General features: G+C 39.9%; 1 protein-coding gene across 1 annotated transcript in view; it reads right to left on the bottom strand.

Moving 5' to 3' along the window:
• LOC138903311 (uncharacterized) overlaps positions 1–14,555 on the bottom strand; it is a 39,325-nt gene extending 24,770 nt beyond the window's left edge. The window contains exon 1 of the mRNA XM_070191257.1: positions 14,130–14,555. Within this exon, the coding sequence (XP_070047358.1) occupies positions 14,130–14,555 (426 nt within the window). The remainder of the gene's footprint in view (positions 1–14,129) is intronic.
• Positions 14,556–19,037: the final 4,482 nt, after the last annotated feature.

The raw sequence follows: 19,037 nt of genomic DNA, 5'->3' as shown, positions 1-19,037 counted from the left end.
TCGTACAGCCCAATCTAGACAGAAGAGTTATGCGGATCGGAAGGTTTGTGATGTTGCATTCATGGTTAGTGAGCGGGTCCTGCTCCGAGTTTCGCCTATGAAGGGTGTGGTGAGGTTCGGGAAGAAGGGCAAGTTGAGCCCTAGGTATATTGGGCCTTTTGAGATTCTTGAAAGAGTTGGAGAGGTGGCTTACATACTTGCACTACCACCTAGTCTCTCTGCAGTTCATCCGGTATTCCATGTTTCTATGCTTCAAAAAAATCACGGCGATCCGTCTCATGTGTTAGACTTCAGTTCAGTTCAGTTGGACAAGGATCTATCTTATGTTGAGGAACCAATGGCTATTTTGGACAGGCAGGTTCGAAAGATGAGGTTAAAGAACATTGCTTCCGTCAAGGTTCAGTGGGGGGGTCATCCGGTCGAGGAGGCGACTTGGGAGATCGAGCATGAGATGCGCTATCCTCATCTTTTCACCACTCCAGGTATAATTCTAAACCCGTTCGAGGATGAACGTTTGTTTAAGAGGTGGAGAATGTAATGACCCAACCTGTCATTTTTACTTTTAGAATCTCGTTCCCCTAAATAAAACTCTACATATGTGCTTTTATAAATTTATGACTTGCGGGGATGTTTGGTTCGAGATTTGGAAGTGTTCGGGTTGAAATCGGAACACTTGGTTCCTTGAGTTGGACTTAAAAATGCTAAGTTTGACTTCGGTCAACATTTTGAGAAAACGACCCCCAAAATAGAATTTTGATGATTCCAATAGCTCTGTATGGTGATTTTGGACTTAGGAGCGTGTTCGGAATTTTATTTGGAAGTTCATAGTTAAATTAGGCTTGAAATGGCTAAAATAGAAATTTAAGTTTGGAAGTTTGACCGGGGAGTTGACTTTTTGATACTGGGGTAGGAATCCAGTTTCGAAAATTTCCATAGCTCTGTTATTTATGACTTGCATGCAAAATTTGAGGTCAATCGGACATGATTTGATAGGTTCCGGCATCGTTTGTAGAAATTGAAAGTTTCAAAGTTCATTAGGCTTGAATCTATGTATGATTCGTGTTTTTAGTATTTTTGGATGAGATTTGAAGACTCGACTAAGTCCGTATGATGTTTTAGGACTTGTTGGTATATTTAGTTGAGGTCCCAAAAGGCTCGGGTGAGTTTCGGATGCCTAACAGATCATTTTTGGACTTGGCTTGATAGCTGAAGTTCTGGTTTCTGCAGATTCTGGTTTCCCTCTACGCGATCGTGTGAGAAGGTATGCGATCGCGTAGGGTTAATTGAGGGCTGCTGAGTTTTGTGCTTCGCTATCGCGTGAAGTGGGATGTGATCGCGTATCTTTGGTATTTTGTGACTCACGAACGCATGAAGAAGGTCGCGTTCGCGTAGAGTAGCGGAGCAGAAGTGAAGGTCACGCATTTGCTCTATGCGATCGCGTGAAGAGGGCGGTGATCGCATAGAGCTGGGAAATCTGTGCTTTGCGATCACGTGGGGATATCCGCGATCGCGTAGAGTTAATTCTGGGCAACTTTATTTTGTTCTTCGCGATCGCGTGCCTTTGGCCGCGATCACATAGAAGAAAAAGCCTGGGCAGAATGTTTAAGTTCTGAATATAGGACTTCGTCCCATTTTCCATTTTTAACAATTAGGAGCTCGGATTGTTGCGAGTTTTGGGAGATTTTCAGAGAAAACATCGGGGTAAGTGTTCTTAAATCAATCTTGGTTAGATTACCCGAATCCATCACTAGTTTTAACAATTAATTGGTGATTTAAGTTGGAAAGATTTGAAAACCCTCTTGGATAGATTTGAGGGTCGAATTGTTATAGGAATTTAGTTATTTTGGTATGGTTACTCGTGGTTGAACGGATGTTCATATTTCGTAACTTTCGCCGGATTCTGAGACGTGGGCCCCACGCCCCACGGATAATTTTTGAGTTAATTTCGGATTTTTATTAAACAATATAGTATTTTCTTATGGAATTGATTCTATAATTTTTGTTGACTGTATCGAATTAATTATGACTAGATTCGAGTCGATCGAAGTCGGAAAATCGAGAAAAAAGCATACTACTTGGTTAAATTGGAGCAAGTCGAGGTAAGTGACTTGTCACCTTGTGTGGGGAAAATTTCTCCTAGGATTGGTATTGAAGTGATAAATTGAAATGTGTTGAAAGTCGTGTACACGAGGTATGTCTTTAAATTGTGTAGATCGCTATTGCATATTAATTAAATAATTTTACCTTGTTATATTCTTCATCATTGATTTAAATGTTTATATTTTAAATTTGTTTGATCTTTTCCTGCTAATTGTTTTACCGATTTAGTTGAAACTTGGTTTCTTTTATTCTGTGCATTATTGAAGGTTGATTTTCTTTAAATTAAATATTATTAATATGAATTATTTGAAATTTTAAATTTGGTTTTGAAGCAACGTACAAAAAGTTTGAAATACTATTTTGTTGAGTTATTTATTCCCGAATATTTTTGTGAGATTTCGTACTCATTGTGTTGGAGTCATGAGCTCTTTATTGTGGAAAAATATTATTGCTGAATTATTTTGGCATGAGTCGTGAGCTCTTTATTATGGAAAAATATTGTTGTTGATTTATTTTGGCAAATTGAAATATTTGGGTACTTGAGGTGCAAATTGTGATATATTATGTTATTGATATGCATGCGGTGGTATAAGGTCTGGGTTATGAAACGCATACGATGAGATAAGGGTGGATTGATACGCGTGGCTAGTAGAAAAAACTACTAGAAGTCATGCAGTGTGATAAGGATGGCTAAAACGCGGGATGCTATTTCGAAAAAAATATTTTCTTTAAAATAAATTGTGAAGGCTTCCGCGGTGATATAAAGAAATGAGATATTGTGAATTTATTTATGATTTGGGACTACGAGGCGGTATCTCGGGAGTGCCCTTATTGATATTGATTTATGGCCGCAGTTGCCTTTGATTATTGTTGTGAATTTTCTTAAAGTTGAAAATAAATTCTGTTTTGTTTTCGCGTGGTATTAATTGCCATTATTTGGTGTAATTAAATGGTGACATACTACTTGACTCATTTTCATTGTCATTTTATCTTATTATATTGTTAAACATTTTTACCATGCAATTATTTATTTTTTCAGTAAGGCCTGACCTGACCTCATCACTACTCTACCGAGGTTAGGCTTGGCACTTACTGGGTACCGATGTGGTCTACTAATACTATGCTTCTGCATATCCTTTTTTGCAAATCCAGGTACATCTAACCAGCCCAGACATCAATGAGTTACCGATGTACGGAGACTTCGAGGTATATTTGTTAGCGTCCGCAAACTCCAAAGTCCCCGTCTATCATTATCATGTTGTTTCCTTATTTCTTTAGTCCTTGATATATAGAGACATTGAGGATAAATTCTTAGAAGTTTGTGACTTATTTCTACCGGATTTTGGGAGTTGAAATTGTTTAAATTATAATTTATTTATTTCAGATTTCTATTATTATTCCGCATTGATAGGCTTACCTAGTCTTAGAGACTAGGTGCCATCACGACCTCCTACGGAGAAAATTTGGGGTCGTGACATTATCAAAAATTTAACCTTCGGTCGAACTCTCCAAATATCTTCTATTTTTCAACTATCGCCAAAATACGTTGAATTTTCCTACGGACTTTCAAATCAAAATACGGACACACGCCTAAGTCTGAAATTACCATACGAAACTAATGACATCATCAAAATTCCATTCCGGGGTCGTTTCCTCAAAAGTCAAATTCCAGCCAACTCTTTTCATTTTAAGCTTCAAAAAAATGAGAATTATTCTTTTAATTTAATCCTGAATCATTCGAAAACCAAACTCGACCTCACACGCAAGTCATAATACACATCACAAAGTTGCTCATGACCTTAAGTTGTTGAATGATTTGTTAATCGTTAAAACGACAAGTCGGGTCATTACATCCCCCCCCCTCTTAAACATACGTTCGTCCTCGAACGTGCCAAGAATCTTTTTGAGGACATTAAATTACTGAGTGTATTATTACACACATACCCGCGAGTGATTCTACTTTACCACAAATGTAACATGGATCCGACAACGCCACCGCAGATGAGATTATTTCTTTTATCCTCATTTATAAACTTTGAAGACAATTTCCTACACTCCAATAATTTCAAAAAGGCTCGATTTTCATATTAACACATTGTGTTAGTCTCAACCGGCTATAGCAATATTTTTTTGTGCCTACACACACATTATACGTATGCCCACAATCACATCTTTAGTCATAATAGTTGTTCATAATCAATTACAACATCGTCAATTAACCTCATGTTAACAAAAATCTCGTTTCAGACCTTCACCTTACTATAACAAGACACGAGGCATGAACACCTCATAATTATTTACCTGAGTTAACGAGTCACATTTAACGTCACCTGGGCACTCACCTCGTAGGCTAACACTCAATATTTACAGCACAAATATGGCTAAATATGCACAGAAGATACATACAAAATTATCGAATAAGTCTAACAGGCATGACTCCTTATTAATACTATAGTACAAATTTAAATTTCATAAAGGAAGAATTTAAACACATAAATATTTTACCACAAGGACCTCGTCCTTATTTAACTTTCACTATGGCTTGAAGTTTGGTTTAAATATTTCACATCATATAAAAATGCGAAGATCTCGTCCTCATAGGTATTTTGCACATTGTGCCAACTGAAATTTTCCATTCCCTCTCTTTCTTCTTTTCAATAAATTCCGTAAACAGTTTTCACAATACATAATGAACCACCATACCAATAGGGCGCATAATTCATAAAATTAAAATCAATTATTCCGAAATCACATCAAAATCCACTGTAGTGAGTAATAGAAAGTTATTTTTGGACTTATAGCCCTCAATAGTGAACAAAAATAAAAATAATAGACACGGGCTAACATCATCAAATCTCCCAACAGGGGTAAACGCGTGAGTGGTGCACAAATCACAAACTCGCCCTATATAGAGCACGATAGGAGGTCTCACCTCCATAATCAGGATTGAATCAAAATAAGAATAGTTCTCATTTTATTATAAATTAAATCATGCATGTACGACACCATCTGGTGTATTGGCCTCAACCAAGTCATAGCAACTATATCAACGGGTCGGGCCTCCCCCTCTTAGGTTCCCTCAACCCACCTGTCCTCCACCCTAACTGGTTATGCACGTGCAGTATTAACTAGAATAAAGCTTGTAGCCTAAGTATTCTGATGAAATCCGTCTCTCCCAAGTCTGGGACATTCTCTCATGAATTGCCTAGTACAATCATATTGATAACAACCCCTATATGGGTTTGGCTGCTCGTACCGAGTCTCTGTCGGATAACTGGAACAACCATTATAGGAACCTCGTGCCGGTGGTGCATTAAAAGAACTTACTGTAGCACCCCGAGTATTCTGAAATTGTTTCTGTGACCTCGCTGGTACTGAAATGTAGAATTATTAAGGAAGCGGGCATATCGAAAGTCCCAGCATCATCCCATACAAATCTCAGCTCTTAATCATATACAAATTTCGGAGAACCTTTCAATACTACATAAATGCATCTCAGGCCAAAACTGATATAACACATAACCCCACAATCTGATCGTTGATAGTGGACTCCCCTCACTTGGCGCGAAGCTATAGGACACAGTCCGATGATATACAATACTAACCTTCATCGCTCGTACGACACCTGTCATAAGCGAACTCAAGCCATTTATTTGGCGCATGTCATCCTCGTGATAATTAAACTCTCTTCCTCGAGTGCCTTGGCTGCAAGTATGTACCCTTCGCTAAATAGAAATCCCAGACAAACTACATAGTCTCTAATATCACTAACTATCTTCAGATCTACATCCTCCTCATGAACCTACCACGATTGTGACGATTAGGCAATTAATTAAACCTTCTCAACATCATACTTATCAACCAGACATCAGAACCTGTTGCACCCCCATGTGCACAACTGAATGATCTCTCAATACTTCCTCATCCTCGATCTGGACGACACATTATAACAATGGTTGAGCAACCCTGGATCCCTTATAACCCCTATGTAGTATCATGAACCGTTGGCGCATACTTGATACCGAGTGCGCAATTTCATACACGAATGGATGCAAAAGAACATAAGATATATGTTTCAAGCTGAATAAATACCGCAAGATAAGGAATGAAAGAAGTGGAAATTTTCCTACTAGCTCTGTAGCCTCTCGAAGATAAGTACAGACGTCTCCGTACCGATCCGCAAGACTCTACTAAACTCGTTCGTGACTCGTAGAACCTATGAACCTAGAGCTCTGATACCAACTTGTCATGACCCAAATCCCGCCACAGGCGTCGTGATGACACTTAGTCTCTAAGACTAGGTAAGCCGATTATAATTAAAATTCAAGCCATTATTTGGTATAAACCAACAGCGGAAATACTTACAAATATAACCCCTCCCAAGACTGGTAATACTGAGTTACGAAATCTAACTAGATTTATGAAATGATCTCAAGGATCGAATATACAATACTGTTCAAATAATAATTAATAGTACAATAAAATGGAAAGACTCCAAGGGACTGCGACGACCAAGCAGCTCTACCTTGAATCCTTGCGATTAACACACTAACTCTGCCCGAGTCCTATATCTCCAATACCTAGCTTTGCACAAAAATGTGCAGAAGTGTAGTATGAGTACACCACGGTCGGTACCCAATAAGTATCAAGACTAACCTCGGTGGAGTAGTGACGAGGTACAGTCAAATCACTCACTAGTCAAATAACAAGAGCAATATAGCAGTATACAATAGTACTGGAAAATAACTAGCAATAATAACAACAAAATTAACCAGTGATATAAACAGCAAGGCAACAAGAACACCATAATTAGCACTCGAACGAATAAGGAACACAAGTACAACCAATTAAACATGTCCTTCAAATATAAATCTTTCACATATAATTCTTTCGAATATAATTCGTTGAAATAATATTTTGAATATAATTCTTTCAAATAAAAGTCACCTTGTGACACCTCATTTCAAAATCATAAACATACGGGTCTCAGCCCACTTCCATATTTCCACGGTACCTCGTGCCCATATTTTTATCACAACTGCACGGACAACTCACGTGCCAATAATATCAATGTATAAAATATCCACATGATCAATTTATTTTCACTAAAGTGAGTTTACAATTTTTAAATCAAGTAAGAAATCAACAAAGAAATGAATTTATTTTAGAAATTATTTGGGTGAAGGAAATAACATTGCACTTAAATTAAAGAATCGGATAAACTACTGATTTGGATGTAAAACTATTTAATTTAAAATATAATAATAATTTCTTTTATTTAAATTAACTCAATCATCGAAAATCAGTAAGAAAAATCATAAATATACTTTTTCAGAGTCTCGTGCTAAATCGCCAAAGCCAACACAATACAACTAGGAGCACAAAACACATAATAATAAAGTCAAGTAGTACATCACAAAAGAAGAAAATAATTTACATATTAAATGAAACAAAATCACCCAAGATAAGAACATAAATAAAGAAATATCAGCAGGGCACTCCCGAGGTACCGCCCTGTAGTCCTAAATCATAAATAAATTCACAATATCTCATTTTCTTATATCACCGCGGGAGCCTTCACATTTAATGTTTAAAGAAATCATTTTTTCCAAAATAGCATCCCGCATTTTAGCCACCCTTATCATACCGCATGACTTCTAGTAGTTCCTCTACTAGCCACGCATTTCAAGCCACCCTTATCTCACCGCATGCGTTTCAACACCCTGACCTTATATCACTGCATGTGTATCAATATCACAATATTTCACAAATCGCACCTCAAGTGCCCAAATATCACCGCATAATACAACTTGCACATCAAGTGCTCAAATATTACAACATATCAAAAATTGTACATCAAGTGCTCAAATATTACAACATATCACAAATTGCATATCAAGTGCTCAAATATTACTACATATCACAAATTGCTCATCAATTGCTCAAATATTACAACTTTTCATAGAAATCAACAATACATTATTTTTCTACAATAAGGAGTCCACGACTCGATCATAATATGTACAACATCTTAACAAAATGTTCGGGAGTGAACAACTCAACCGAATAATATTTTACAATTTGGCACTTTGCCTCAATATGATTCACGACCTTTATAATTCAATACCAAATTTTCAACAACGTGAACTGAAAAATAATTCATCAAGGAACAACACCTCTTTTAAATCACAACTTCAAGAAATAAATAGATTTATTCATCTTATTGACTAAATTTTCCATTTAAATTATTTGTAGGTAAAATCAATAATAAAAGTGTTTTTCATAAAATGGAAACTCAAACAAACACAGAGTTCACATAAAAGTCAAGTGGCAATCACACCAAATTATCATATAAAAATAACCTCGGCAAACAAGGAATGAGGCATGACAAATAAGGGATTTAATAAGTTACAACAATTTTCCAATTTAATACTTAAGGGCGTCTACGAATTTCAACCGATATAATATGCACATATAAACCAAGTACGTACTCGTCACCTCGCGTATATGGTTTCAATTACACAATTTCCACATAAGACTCAATGCCTAAGGGGTAATTCCCCCACTCAAGGTTAGGCAAGATACTTACCTTTTTTGAAGTTATGTCGATATTCTAAAATTGCCTTCTTGCTTGAATTGACCTCCGGACAGCTCAAATCTATCCAAATTAATTGTATAACTTCATTAAAACTCATCGGAAACAACTCGACCTCCAAATCTTAAATATTCATTTTTGGATTATTTTACAAATATCTTGATTTCTTCCATTTAAATATGAAATAAATGATGAATATAACCATAGAATCATGAAGTATAATTACTTTAGGATATAGAACACTTACCCCCAATCCATATGGTGAAAATCGCCTCAAAATCGCTTCAATCCGAGCTCCATAGCTCCAAATATGTTAAAAATGGCTGAAACCTCGAAATATAGCTACTGTCCAGGTATTACTCTTCGTGATCGTGAAGCACAATGTTTCTCATCCCAAAATTTTCCTTTCGCGATCACGAAAAATTCTTTGTGATCGCGAAGAACAAGTCCCTAGCCCTTCTAGACAGCCTCTAGTATAATGGTTATAACATTTTGTACAAATCTCCAAGTGATTAATGGTTTAACTTTCTGAACACTAGACTCCAAGGGCTATAACGTTCCTTTGTTACTCATCTCCCAATTCCTTATAGATTTCTATATATAAGCTTCCAAAGTCAGCCCTATGCAACAAAGATGTTCAAACTCTTCCTAGATAGCATGTAGTATATCTACCATAACATTTTGTACACAACTTCAAATGACACATGGTTTACATTTATGAAAACTAGATACAAAAGGCTACAACTTTCATTTTTAGATCATCTCCAAATTCCTTATAGATTGCGTGATATGAGATTCCAAAGTAGGGTGTCCGCGATCGCGATTCACAGTGTCCAGACAGCAAAATTGCTCTTCGTGATCGCGACCGTTTATCCGCGATCGCGATGCATACCTCTGTGGCCAAAAACCAGCAACCAAAAATGGCCTAGAAATGGTTCGAAACCACCCCGAAACTCACCCGAGCCACTCGGGAACCCGTCTGAACATACCAACAAGTCTCAAAATATATTACGGACTTAGTTGAAGCCTCAAATCACATAAAACAATGCTAAAATCACGAATCATTCCCCAATTCAAACTTAATGAAACTAAGAAATTCTAACTTCGACATCCGATGCCAAAACCTATCGAATCAAGTCTGATTGACTTCAAATTTTTCACACAAGTCATAAATGACATAACGGAGCTGTTCCAATTTCCGAAATTGAAATCCGACCTCGTTATCAAAAATTTAACCTTCGGTCGAACTCTCCAAAAATCTTCTATTTTCCAACTTTCGCCAAAATGCGTCGAATTGTCGTACGGACTTCTAAATCAAAATCCAGACACACGCCTATGTACGAAATCACCATACGAAGCTATTGCCATCATCAAAATTCTATTCCGGAGTCGTTTCCTCAAAAGTCAAACTCCAGTCAACTCTTTTCATTTTAAGCTTCAAAAAAATGAGAATTGTTCTTTCAATTTAATCCCGAATCATCCGAAAACCAAACTCGACCACACACGCAAGTCATAATACATATCACAAAGTTGCTCATGACCTTAATTCGTTGAACGAGACGCTAATCCTTAAAATAACAAGTCGGGTCGTTACAATTTTAAATTAATTAATACCAAGGAAACAAATGCGGAAATAATGTCTGAAATAATCCATAATAATCGCGATATCTAAATACCATAGAAGAACTGGAGTCACAAGTGCATGAGCTTCTATAATGATATAAATTAGGGTCTGAATAAACTAAAACTGTCTGAAAGAAAAAACACAACTAAAATAAAGTAGACAGAGACTTCAGAACTGCGGACGTTGTGCAGTTATACCTCAAGTCTCCTCTGGGTAGCTAAAATCTAAGCAAGTCTATGGTACGCCGTTGGGACCAACTCCGCAATCTACACAAGAAGTGCAGAGTGTGTATCAGTACAACCAACCACATGTACTGGTAAGTGCTGAGCCTAACCTCTACGAAGTAGTGACGAGGCTAAGGCAGGTCACTTATATTAATCTGTACGCAATAATAACAATAACAACAATAATAGAAATAAAATAGGTATCTCTTTTCAACAATTGAAGCCAACTCGGCAGTCATAACCAATTATTATTTCAATTAATTTTTCGTTGCGGCGTGCAACCCGATGCCACAATATATTCACATTCAATTCTGTTGCGGCGTGCAGCCCGATCCTCCTATATATTCATTTCAATTAATTATGTTGCGGCGTGCAACCGGTTCCTCCAATATATTTATTTCAATCAATTTTGTTGTGGCGTGCAACCCACCCCAACAATATAGTTCCTCAATAAATTTCCGTTGCGGTGTGCAACCCACTCCAATAATATAAACTTTAAATAAATCTGTTGCGGCGTGCAACCCGAGCCCCCAATATAAACTTTAAACAACTCTGTTGCGGCGTGCAACCCAAGCCCCCTATATATTTATTTTCATTTCCGTTGCGGCGTGCAACCCGATCCCCCCCATATCAATATATTTTGACAACTCTTAAATGTAATAAAAATACTCCAATAAATATCACGTTCAATGAGAAACTATTAAGCATCAAGGCATACAATAATTATAATTCATTTATGAAACAAACAATGACAAGTAGCAATTAATTATGGAAATCAGGGAGAAAATAGGCAGTATAATATTTAATATGCTAAATATCAAGTAGCAATTAAGACACATAAATCAAATAAGCATGTGACAATTATTACAGAAATTCAAGAATTAATATTTGACAAGAAATAGGAGAGAAACAATTATTATAGCAACTAATTCGTGTCTTAAAACAATTTAAGATGTTTAAATAATTAAGCAAACAATTAAATTGACAAAGTATAGGCACTCGTCACCTAGCCTATACATTGTTGCATATGAAATTCACATAGCAAATAATTCAGGGATTCTATTCCCTCAAGTCAAGGTTAACCACGATACTTACCTCGCTTTGCAACTGTCACAACCCAATTTCTCCCTTCGTGAACCGTCGTGACAACACCTAGTCTCTATGACTAGGTAAGCCTAACACTTTGCGGAAATAAAACAAAAATACGATCATTAACTACCAACAGTAACAAAATATCTAATAAGCAACTGAATCCACTCGGCATATACAATTATCACTTCTGAAAATGTACAAAACAATTCCCAAAACCCGAAATACCGCAAATCATAAACTACTAAGAAGTCTTAACTGTTCTATACATAGGGGGATAGAGGGGGACTCCGAGGATCTGCGGGCACGAGCAGATGTACCTTGAAGTCTCCAATAAGCACCAGTGACTGCAACTAGTGCTAAGGCTGGTAAGACAAATCTGGATCTACAAACGAAACATATGTGTAGGAAAGGGTATGAGTACACCACAACAGTACCCAGTAAGTACCAAGCCTAACCTCGGTCGAGTAGTGACAAGATCAGGTTAGGACCCTACTGGTATAAGTATAATGAAATAAGACAGAATGAAATATCGCAGTAAAATAAATACGAAAATCTAACAGGAATAGAATCAATGAAAGACAACAGCTCAGAACACAGTGATAACAACAAGGGAATCTCCCGAGATACCGTCTCGCAGTCCCAAATGTAAATGTGCAGGGGGATCTCCCGGAATACCGTTTCGTAGTCCCAAAATAAATATGCAGTACAAGGGGATCTCCTGAAATACCATTCCGAAGTCCCAAATGTAAATGTGCAGGGGGATCTACTAGAATACCATTCCGTAGTCCCAAAATAAATATACAAAATAGGGGGATCTCCCGGAATACCGTTCCGTAGTCCCAAAATAAATATGCAGTGCAACCAACCGAAATAACAATTACAGCAAGAAATCCTACAGTTTAGACTAAGTTCAAGTCAAGGAAAAGCAGGTAATTTCACTAAACATGCTGTACAGAGTTCAAATAGGCAGTTAAACAAGTAGGCATGCTATTCTAGTCTAAACAGGATAGCTACATATGCTAGTGTATTTCAAATACAGAGAAAACAAGTTAAGACTTAGTGAAAATGAAGTTTTACAACAAATAGCCCGTGTACGTACTCGTCACCTCACGTACACGACGCTCACATATTAAACAAGACCAAATCCTAAGGGGAGTTCCCCCACACAAGGTTAGGCAAGCCACTTAACTTAAACCTAGCTCAAATCAATCTGCCACAATGCTCTTTCCACAAATATCCAACTCTGAATGGCCCAAATCTAGCCAAAACCAATTACATAACATAAATATAGCTACAACAAATTAACCTAGCTAATGAAATCAAAGCTAATGCAAGAAATTGAAAAATCGCTCAAAAAGCCTCCCCGGACCCACGTCTCTGAATCGGGTAAAAGTCACAAAATACGAACACCTATTCACTCACGAGCCTAAACATACCAAATTCACTCAATTCCCATACCAAAATCTCGATCAAAACCCCAAAATTTGGTCTAAGAACTCTTCTCAATGTTTCCCAATTTTTCACCCCAAATCCGAAATTAAATGATAAAATTAATGACAGATTAGTGGATTATAATCAAAATCAAGTTAAGAATCGTTACAAAATTGATATCTCTGAAAATCCCTCAAAATCTCGTCCAAATCTGAGCTCCCAAACTCAAATTTTGATAAAAATGGCTAACCCTCGATTTTGAAATGTTTAAGTACTGCCCAGGTGATCCTTCTTCGCGAACGCGGTCAAAGCCTCGCTTTCGCGAAGCACAAGTTGCTTCAGACCAAAAATATACTCATCGCGAATGCAATGCACTGGTCGCGAACGCAAAGCTCAACTAGCCTGACCTTACGCGAACGTGGGACACTCATCGCAAATACATAGGCTAACATGGTTGGAACGCACCAGACCGTTGACTCTACACGAACGCGAGGTCCTTATCGCGAACGTGTAGCCTTAGTATTCCATACCTTCGCGAACGCGGGAACGATGCCGTGAACGTGAAGAACAACTCAGCTGCCTTTCCCAGATGCTCTACGCGATCGCAAGACCTCTTTCGCGAACGCGATGAAGGATTGTCTACAACAAAAACACCAGAAATCTGCTATCTTCCAAGTCCAAAAACTAGTATGTTAAGCACCTGAAACTCACCCGAGGCCCTCGGGACCTCAACCAAACATACCAACCAATCTTAAAACACCATACAAACTTAGTCGATCCCTCAAACCACATCAAACAACGCTAAAATCACAAATCATCCTTCGATTCAAACTTAAAGAACTTGAAACATCCAACGGAGCTAACCTCTATTTAGGAACTAAGTGTCCCAAAACACTCCAAAAACCAAAACGAAACCTTCCGGCAAGACACAATAGGAGAAATAGACATGGGAGAAGCAGTTAATAGGGGATCGGGGCTATAACTCTAAAAATGACCGGTCGGGTCGTTACATCCTCCCCCTTGTAAAACAATCGTTCATACACGAACGAGCATAGAGACATACCAGAAGTGGTGAAAAGTGAGGATAACGGTTGCGCATATCCTGTTCGGTCTCCCAAGTTGCCTCTTTGACTGGATGGCCCCACCACTGAACCTTTACTGATGCAATGTTCTTTGACCTCAGCTTCCAAACCTGCCTGTCCAAAATAGACATTGGCTCCTCAATGTAGGATAGATCCTTGTCCAACTGGACTGAGCTGAAATCCAACACATGAGACGGATCTCCATGATACCTCCGGAACATCGAAACATGAAATACCGGATGAACTCCTTCTAGGCTGGGAGGTAAGGCAAGCTCATAAGCAACCTCCCTAACTCGCCGCAACACCTCAAAGGGGCAAATAAACCTTGGGCTCAGCTTTCCCCTCTTTCTTAACCTCATAACGCGCTTCATAGGCAAAACCTGAAGCAGGACCCGCTCTCCAACCATGAATGCAACATCGCGAACCTTCCGGTATGCATAGCTCTTCTGTCTGGAATGGGCTGTGTGAAGTCTGTCCTAAATCACCTTCACCTTCTCCAAGGCATCTTGAACCAAGTCCGTACCCAATAATATTGCCTCTCCTGGGATGGTACAAAATGGTTATGTCATAATCCTTAAGCAGCTCTAACCACCTCCTCTAACGCAAATTAAGATCCTTCTGCTTGAACAGATGCTGCAAACTCGGGTGATCAGTGTAGATCTCACAAAGAACGTCGTACAAATAGTTCCTCCAAATCTTCAAGGCCTGAACAATAGCTGCTAGCTCAAGGTCGTGGACAGGATAGTTCTTTTCATGCACCTTCAGCTATCTGGATGCGTAGGCAATCACCCTACGGTCCTGCATCAACACCGCGCTGAGGCCAACTCGCGACGCATCACAATAAACTGTATAAGACCCCGAACGTGAAGGCAATACCAATATTGGGTTGTAGTCAAAGCTGTCTTGAGCTTCTGAAAGCTCTCCTCACACTCCTCTATCCAACTGAATGGAGCATCCTTCTAGGTCAGCCTGGTCATAGGTGCTGCAATAGAAGAAAATCCCTCAACAAACCGACGGTAATACCCGCCAACCCAAGAAAACACTAGATCTCTGTAGCTGAGGACTGTCTGGGCTAACTCTGCACTGCTTCCACCTTCTTCGGATCCACCTTGATGCCATCACTCGACACAATATGTCCTAAGAATGCCACAGAATCAAACCAGAACTCACATTTTGAGAACTTTGCATACAACTTCTTTTCTCTCAAAGTTTGAAGCATTGTCCTCAGGTGCTGCTCATGATCCTCCCTAGTCCGGGAATACACTAGAATGTCATCAATGAATACGATGATGAAAGAATCAATATAGGGCCAAAACACACTATGCATCAAGTGCATAAAGGCTGCTGGGGAATTGGTCAGCCCAAATGACATCACAAGGAACTCGTAATGTCCATACCGAATCCTAAAAGCTATCTTCGGGATATCTTGCCTCTGAATCTTCAACTGATGATAACCTGAACGCAAGTCAATCTTGGAAAATACTTTGGCACCCTGTAGCTGATCAAATAGGTCATCAATACGAGGCAAGGGATATCTGTTCTTCACTATGACTTTGTTCAACTGCGATAATCAATACACATGTGCATAGAACCATCCTTTTTCTTCACAAACAAGACAGGAGCACCCTAAGGTGACACATTAGGCCGAATGAAGCCCTTATCAAGTAACTCATGCAACTACTCCTTAAACTCAGGAGGATCCATACGGTATGGAGGAATAGAGATAGGCTGAGTGCCTGGCAACAAATCAATGCAGAAATCGATATCTCTGTCGGGCGGCATGCCAGGAAGATCAGCTGGGAACACATCTGGATAGTCCCTCACTACTGGAACTGACTCAACTGTAGGGGTATCAATACTGACATCTCTCACATAAGCTAAATACGCGTCACACCCCTTCTCAACCATTCGTTGAGCTTTAAGAAATGAAATAACTCGGTTGGTAGTATAGCCAGCATTACGGTCTTAGCGTGACAATCAAGAATAGCATAATTAGGCGACAACCAGTCCATGCCCAAGATAACATCAAAATCTACCATACTGAATAATAATAAGTCAGCTCTGGTCTCAAAACCATTAAGAGCAATCAAACACGACCGATACACGCAATCCACAACAAGAGAATCTCCCACATGAGTAGCCACATAAATAGGGGAACTCAAAGAATCCCGAGGTATGCCCAAATATGGGGCAAAATAAGAGGACACATATGAATACCTAGAGCCTGGGTCAAATAATACCGACGCATTTCTATGAAAGACTCGAACAATACCTGTAATGACAGAGTCGGAAGCAACTGCCTTTGTACGATCCGAAAGAGTGCAATACCTGGCATGGCCTCCCCCTCTAGGGTGACCTCGACCTCCCCGAACTCCACCTTGAGCTGGCTAAGCAGGTGGGGCGGTAGCTGGTGCTGGAATCATGGCATGAGGACCCGGTGGAGCATGTGGTGGCTGAGAAGTCTGTGGAGGTTCAACCCTCCTAAGTATGGGGAAATCCCTCACCATATGGCGGGTATCGCCACACTGAAAATAACCCCTCGGAGGGCGTGGCTGTTGTGACTGATTCGGGCTAGGTCTGTTGGACTGGCCGCTAAAAGTACCCCGAGCAAGAGGCACACTAGATACTAGCGGTGCATATTAAGGCTCCTGGGGCTTAGAGGGGCTGGAACACCACTGGCAGCTGGAAGAGATGAATGAACGGGGCAACTCACATAACCCCTACCATGGAGGGCTGCTGGGGCACGAGCTCCAGAATAAGAACCAGTCTCTCGAGACCTCTTGGCCTCTCTCTCATCTCGGTCCTGGGAAAGCATGCCCTCCAATCTTCTAGCAATACTCATAACCTGCTGGTAAGGAATATCCATCTCCAGCTCCCTGTCCATACTAATCCTGATACTGGGGTGAAGTCCCTCAATAAATCGTCGAACCCTCTCTCGAACTGTGGCAACCAAGGCAGTGCATGTCGATCCAAATTACTGAAGCGGACTGCATACTCTGACACAGTCATAGCACCCTAGCGCAGCTGCTCAAACTCTGCGCGCCATGAGTCCCTGAGGCTCTGAGGGACATACTCTCTCAAAAACATGTCCGAGAACTGAGCCCATGTAAGTGAAGCTACCTCATCCGGGCTACTCAACTCATAAGCACACCACTACTGATAGGCTGCTCCTCTAAGCTGGAAAGTGGTAAAAATAAAAACCACTCGTCTCCGCTACGCCCATAGTACAGAGAATACGATGACACTCCTCCAGAAAACCCTGAGCATAATCTGTAGCCAATCCGCGGAAAGTAGGTGGGTGGTACTTCTGGGACCTCTCAAGTCTGAGCTGCTCAGCCTCATAAGTGGTTGTCCTAGTCTCATGCTAAACCAGGGCTACCGGCGGCATAGGAATAAACTCTGGAGCCTGATCAACCTGGAGCCTATTCTCAAGAGTATGGGATGCGGGAGTCTATGCCCCTCCCCCGGCCTGAGATGTGGCGGGAGCTAACGGAATTAATCCAGCCCGAGCTAAGGTGCTGAACATACTCATGAACTGGGCTAGAGTCTCCTGGAGGGCTGGTGCAGCAATAGGAACCTCGGGTGCCTACCCTCCATTTGGGACTGCTGGGGGCTCCTCTATCGCAGCTCGCGCGAGTGCTCTGGTTGTACCACGTGGTCGTCAGATCCTCCAATACGGGTCCTCACCATCTATGAGAAAGAATAAAATAGAAAGTTTTTAGAATTTGATGCCAATAACTCGCACGACAAGGAAATCAAAGAAGTGTGTATGTTCCTAACAGTTCCATAGCCTCCCGAAGATAAGTACAGACGTCTTCGTACCAATCTGCGAGACTCTAATAAACTGGCTTGTGACTCACGACTCCTATGAACCTAGAGCTCTGATACCAACTTGTCACGACCCAATTTCTCCCTCCGTGAACCGTCATGACACTGCCTAGTCTCTATGACTAGGTAAGCCTAACACTTTGTGGAAATGAAACAAAAACGCGAACATTAACTACCAACAGTAACAAAATATCGAATAAGCAATTGAATGCCACTAGGCATATACAATTATCACTTCTGAAAATGTACAAAACAATTCCCAAAACCCGGAATACCGCAAGTCACAAGCTACTAAGAAGTCTTAACCATTCTATACATCATTTCCACATAAAGAAGGAAAAATAAACATATGGGGGATAGAGGGGGACTCCGAGGATATGCGGGCACGAGCAGATGTACCTTGAAGTCTCCAATAAGCACCAGCGACTGCAACTAGTGATGAGGCTGGTAAGATGAATCTGGATCTGCAAATGAAAAATATGTGCAGGAAAGGGCGTGAGTACACCACAACGGTACCCAATAAGTGCCAAGCCTAACCTCGGTCGAGTAGTGACAAGATCAGGTCAGGGCCCTACTGGTATAAGTATAATGAAATAAGATAGAATGAAATATCGCAGTTAAATAAATACGGAAATCTAACAGGAATAGAATCAATGAAAGACAACAGCTCAGAACACAATGATAACAACAGGGGAATCTCCCGAGATACCGTCTCGTAGTCCCAAACGTAAATGTGCAGGGGGATCTCCCAGAATACCGTGTTGTAGTCCCAAAATAAATATGTACAAGGGTATCTCCCGTAATATCGTTCCGTAGTCCCAAACATAAATATGTAGGGGGATCTCGCGGAATACCATTTCGTAGTTCCAAAATAAATATGCAAAACATGGGGATCTCCCGGAATACCGTTTTGTAGTTCCAAAGTAAACATGCAGCGCAACCAACCGAAATAACAATTACAGCAAGAAATCCTACAGTTTAGACTAAGTTCAAGTCAAGGAAAAGCAGGTAATTTCACTAAACATGTTGCACAGAGTTCAAATAGGCAGTTAAACAAGTAG

This window comes from Nicotiana tomentosiformis, chromosome 12, assembly GCF_000390325.3.
Source record: "Nicotiana tomentosiformis chromosome 12, ASM39032v3, whole genome shotgun sequence".
Lineage (NCBI taxonomy): Eukaryota > Viridiplantae > Streptophyta > Magnoliopsida > Solanales > Solanaceae > Nicotiana > Nicotiana tomentosiformis.
This window is presented reverse-complemented; position numbering and strand designations above follow the sequence as displayed.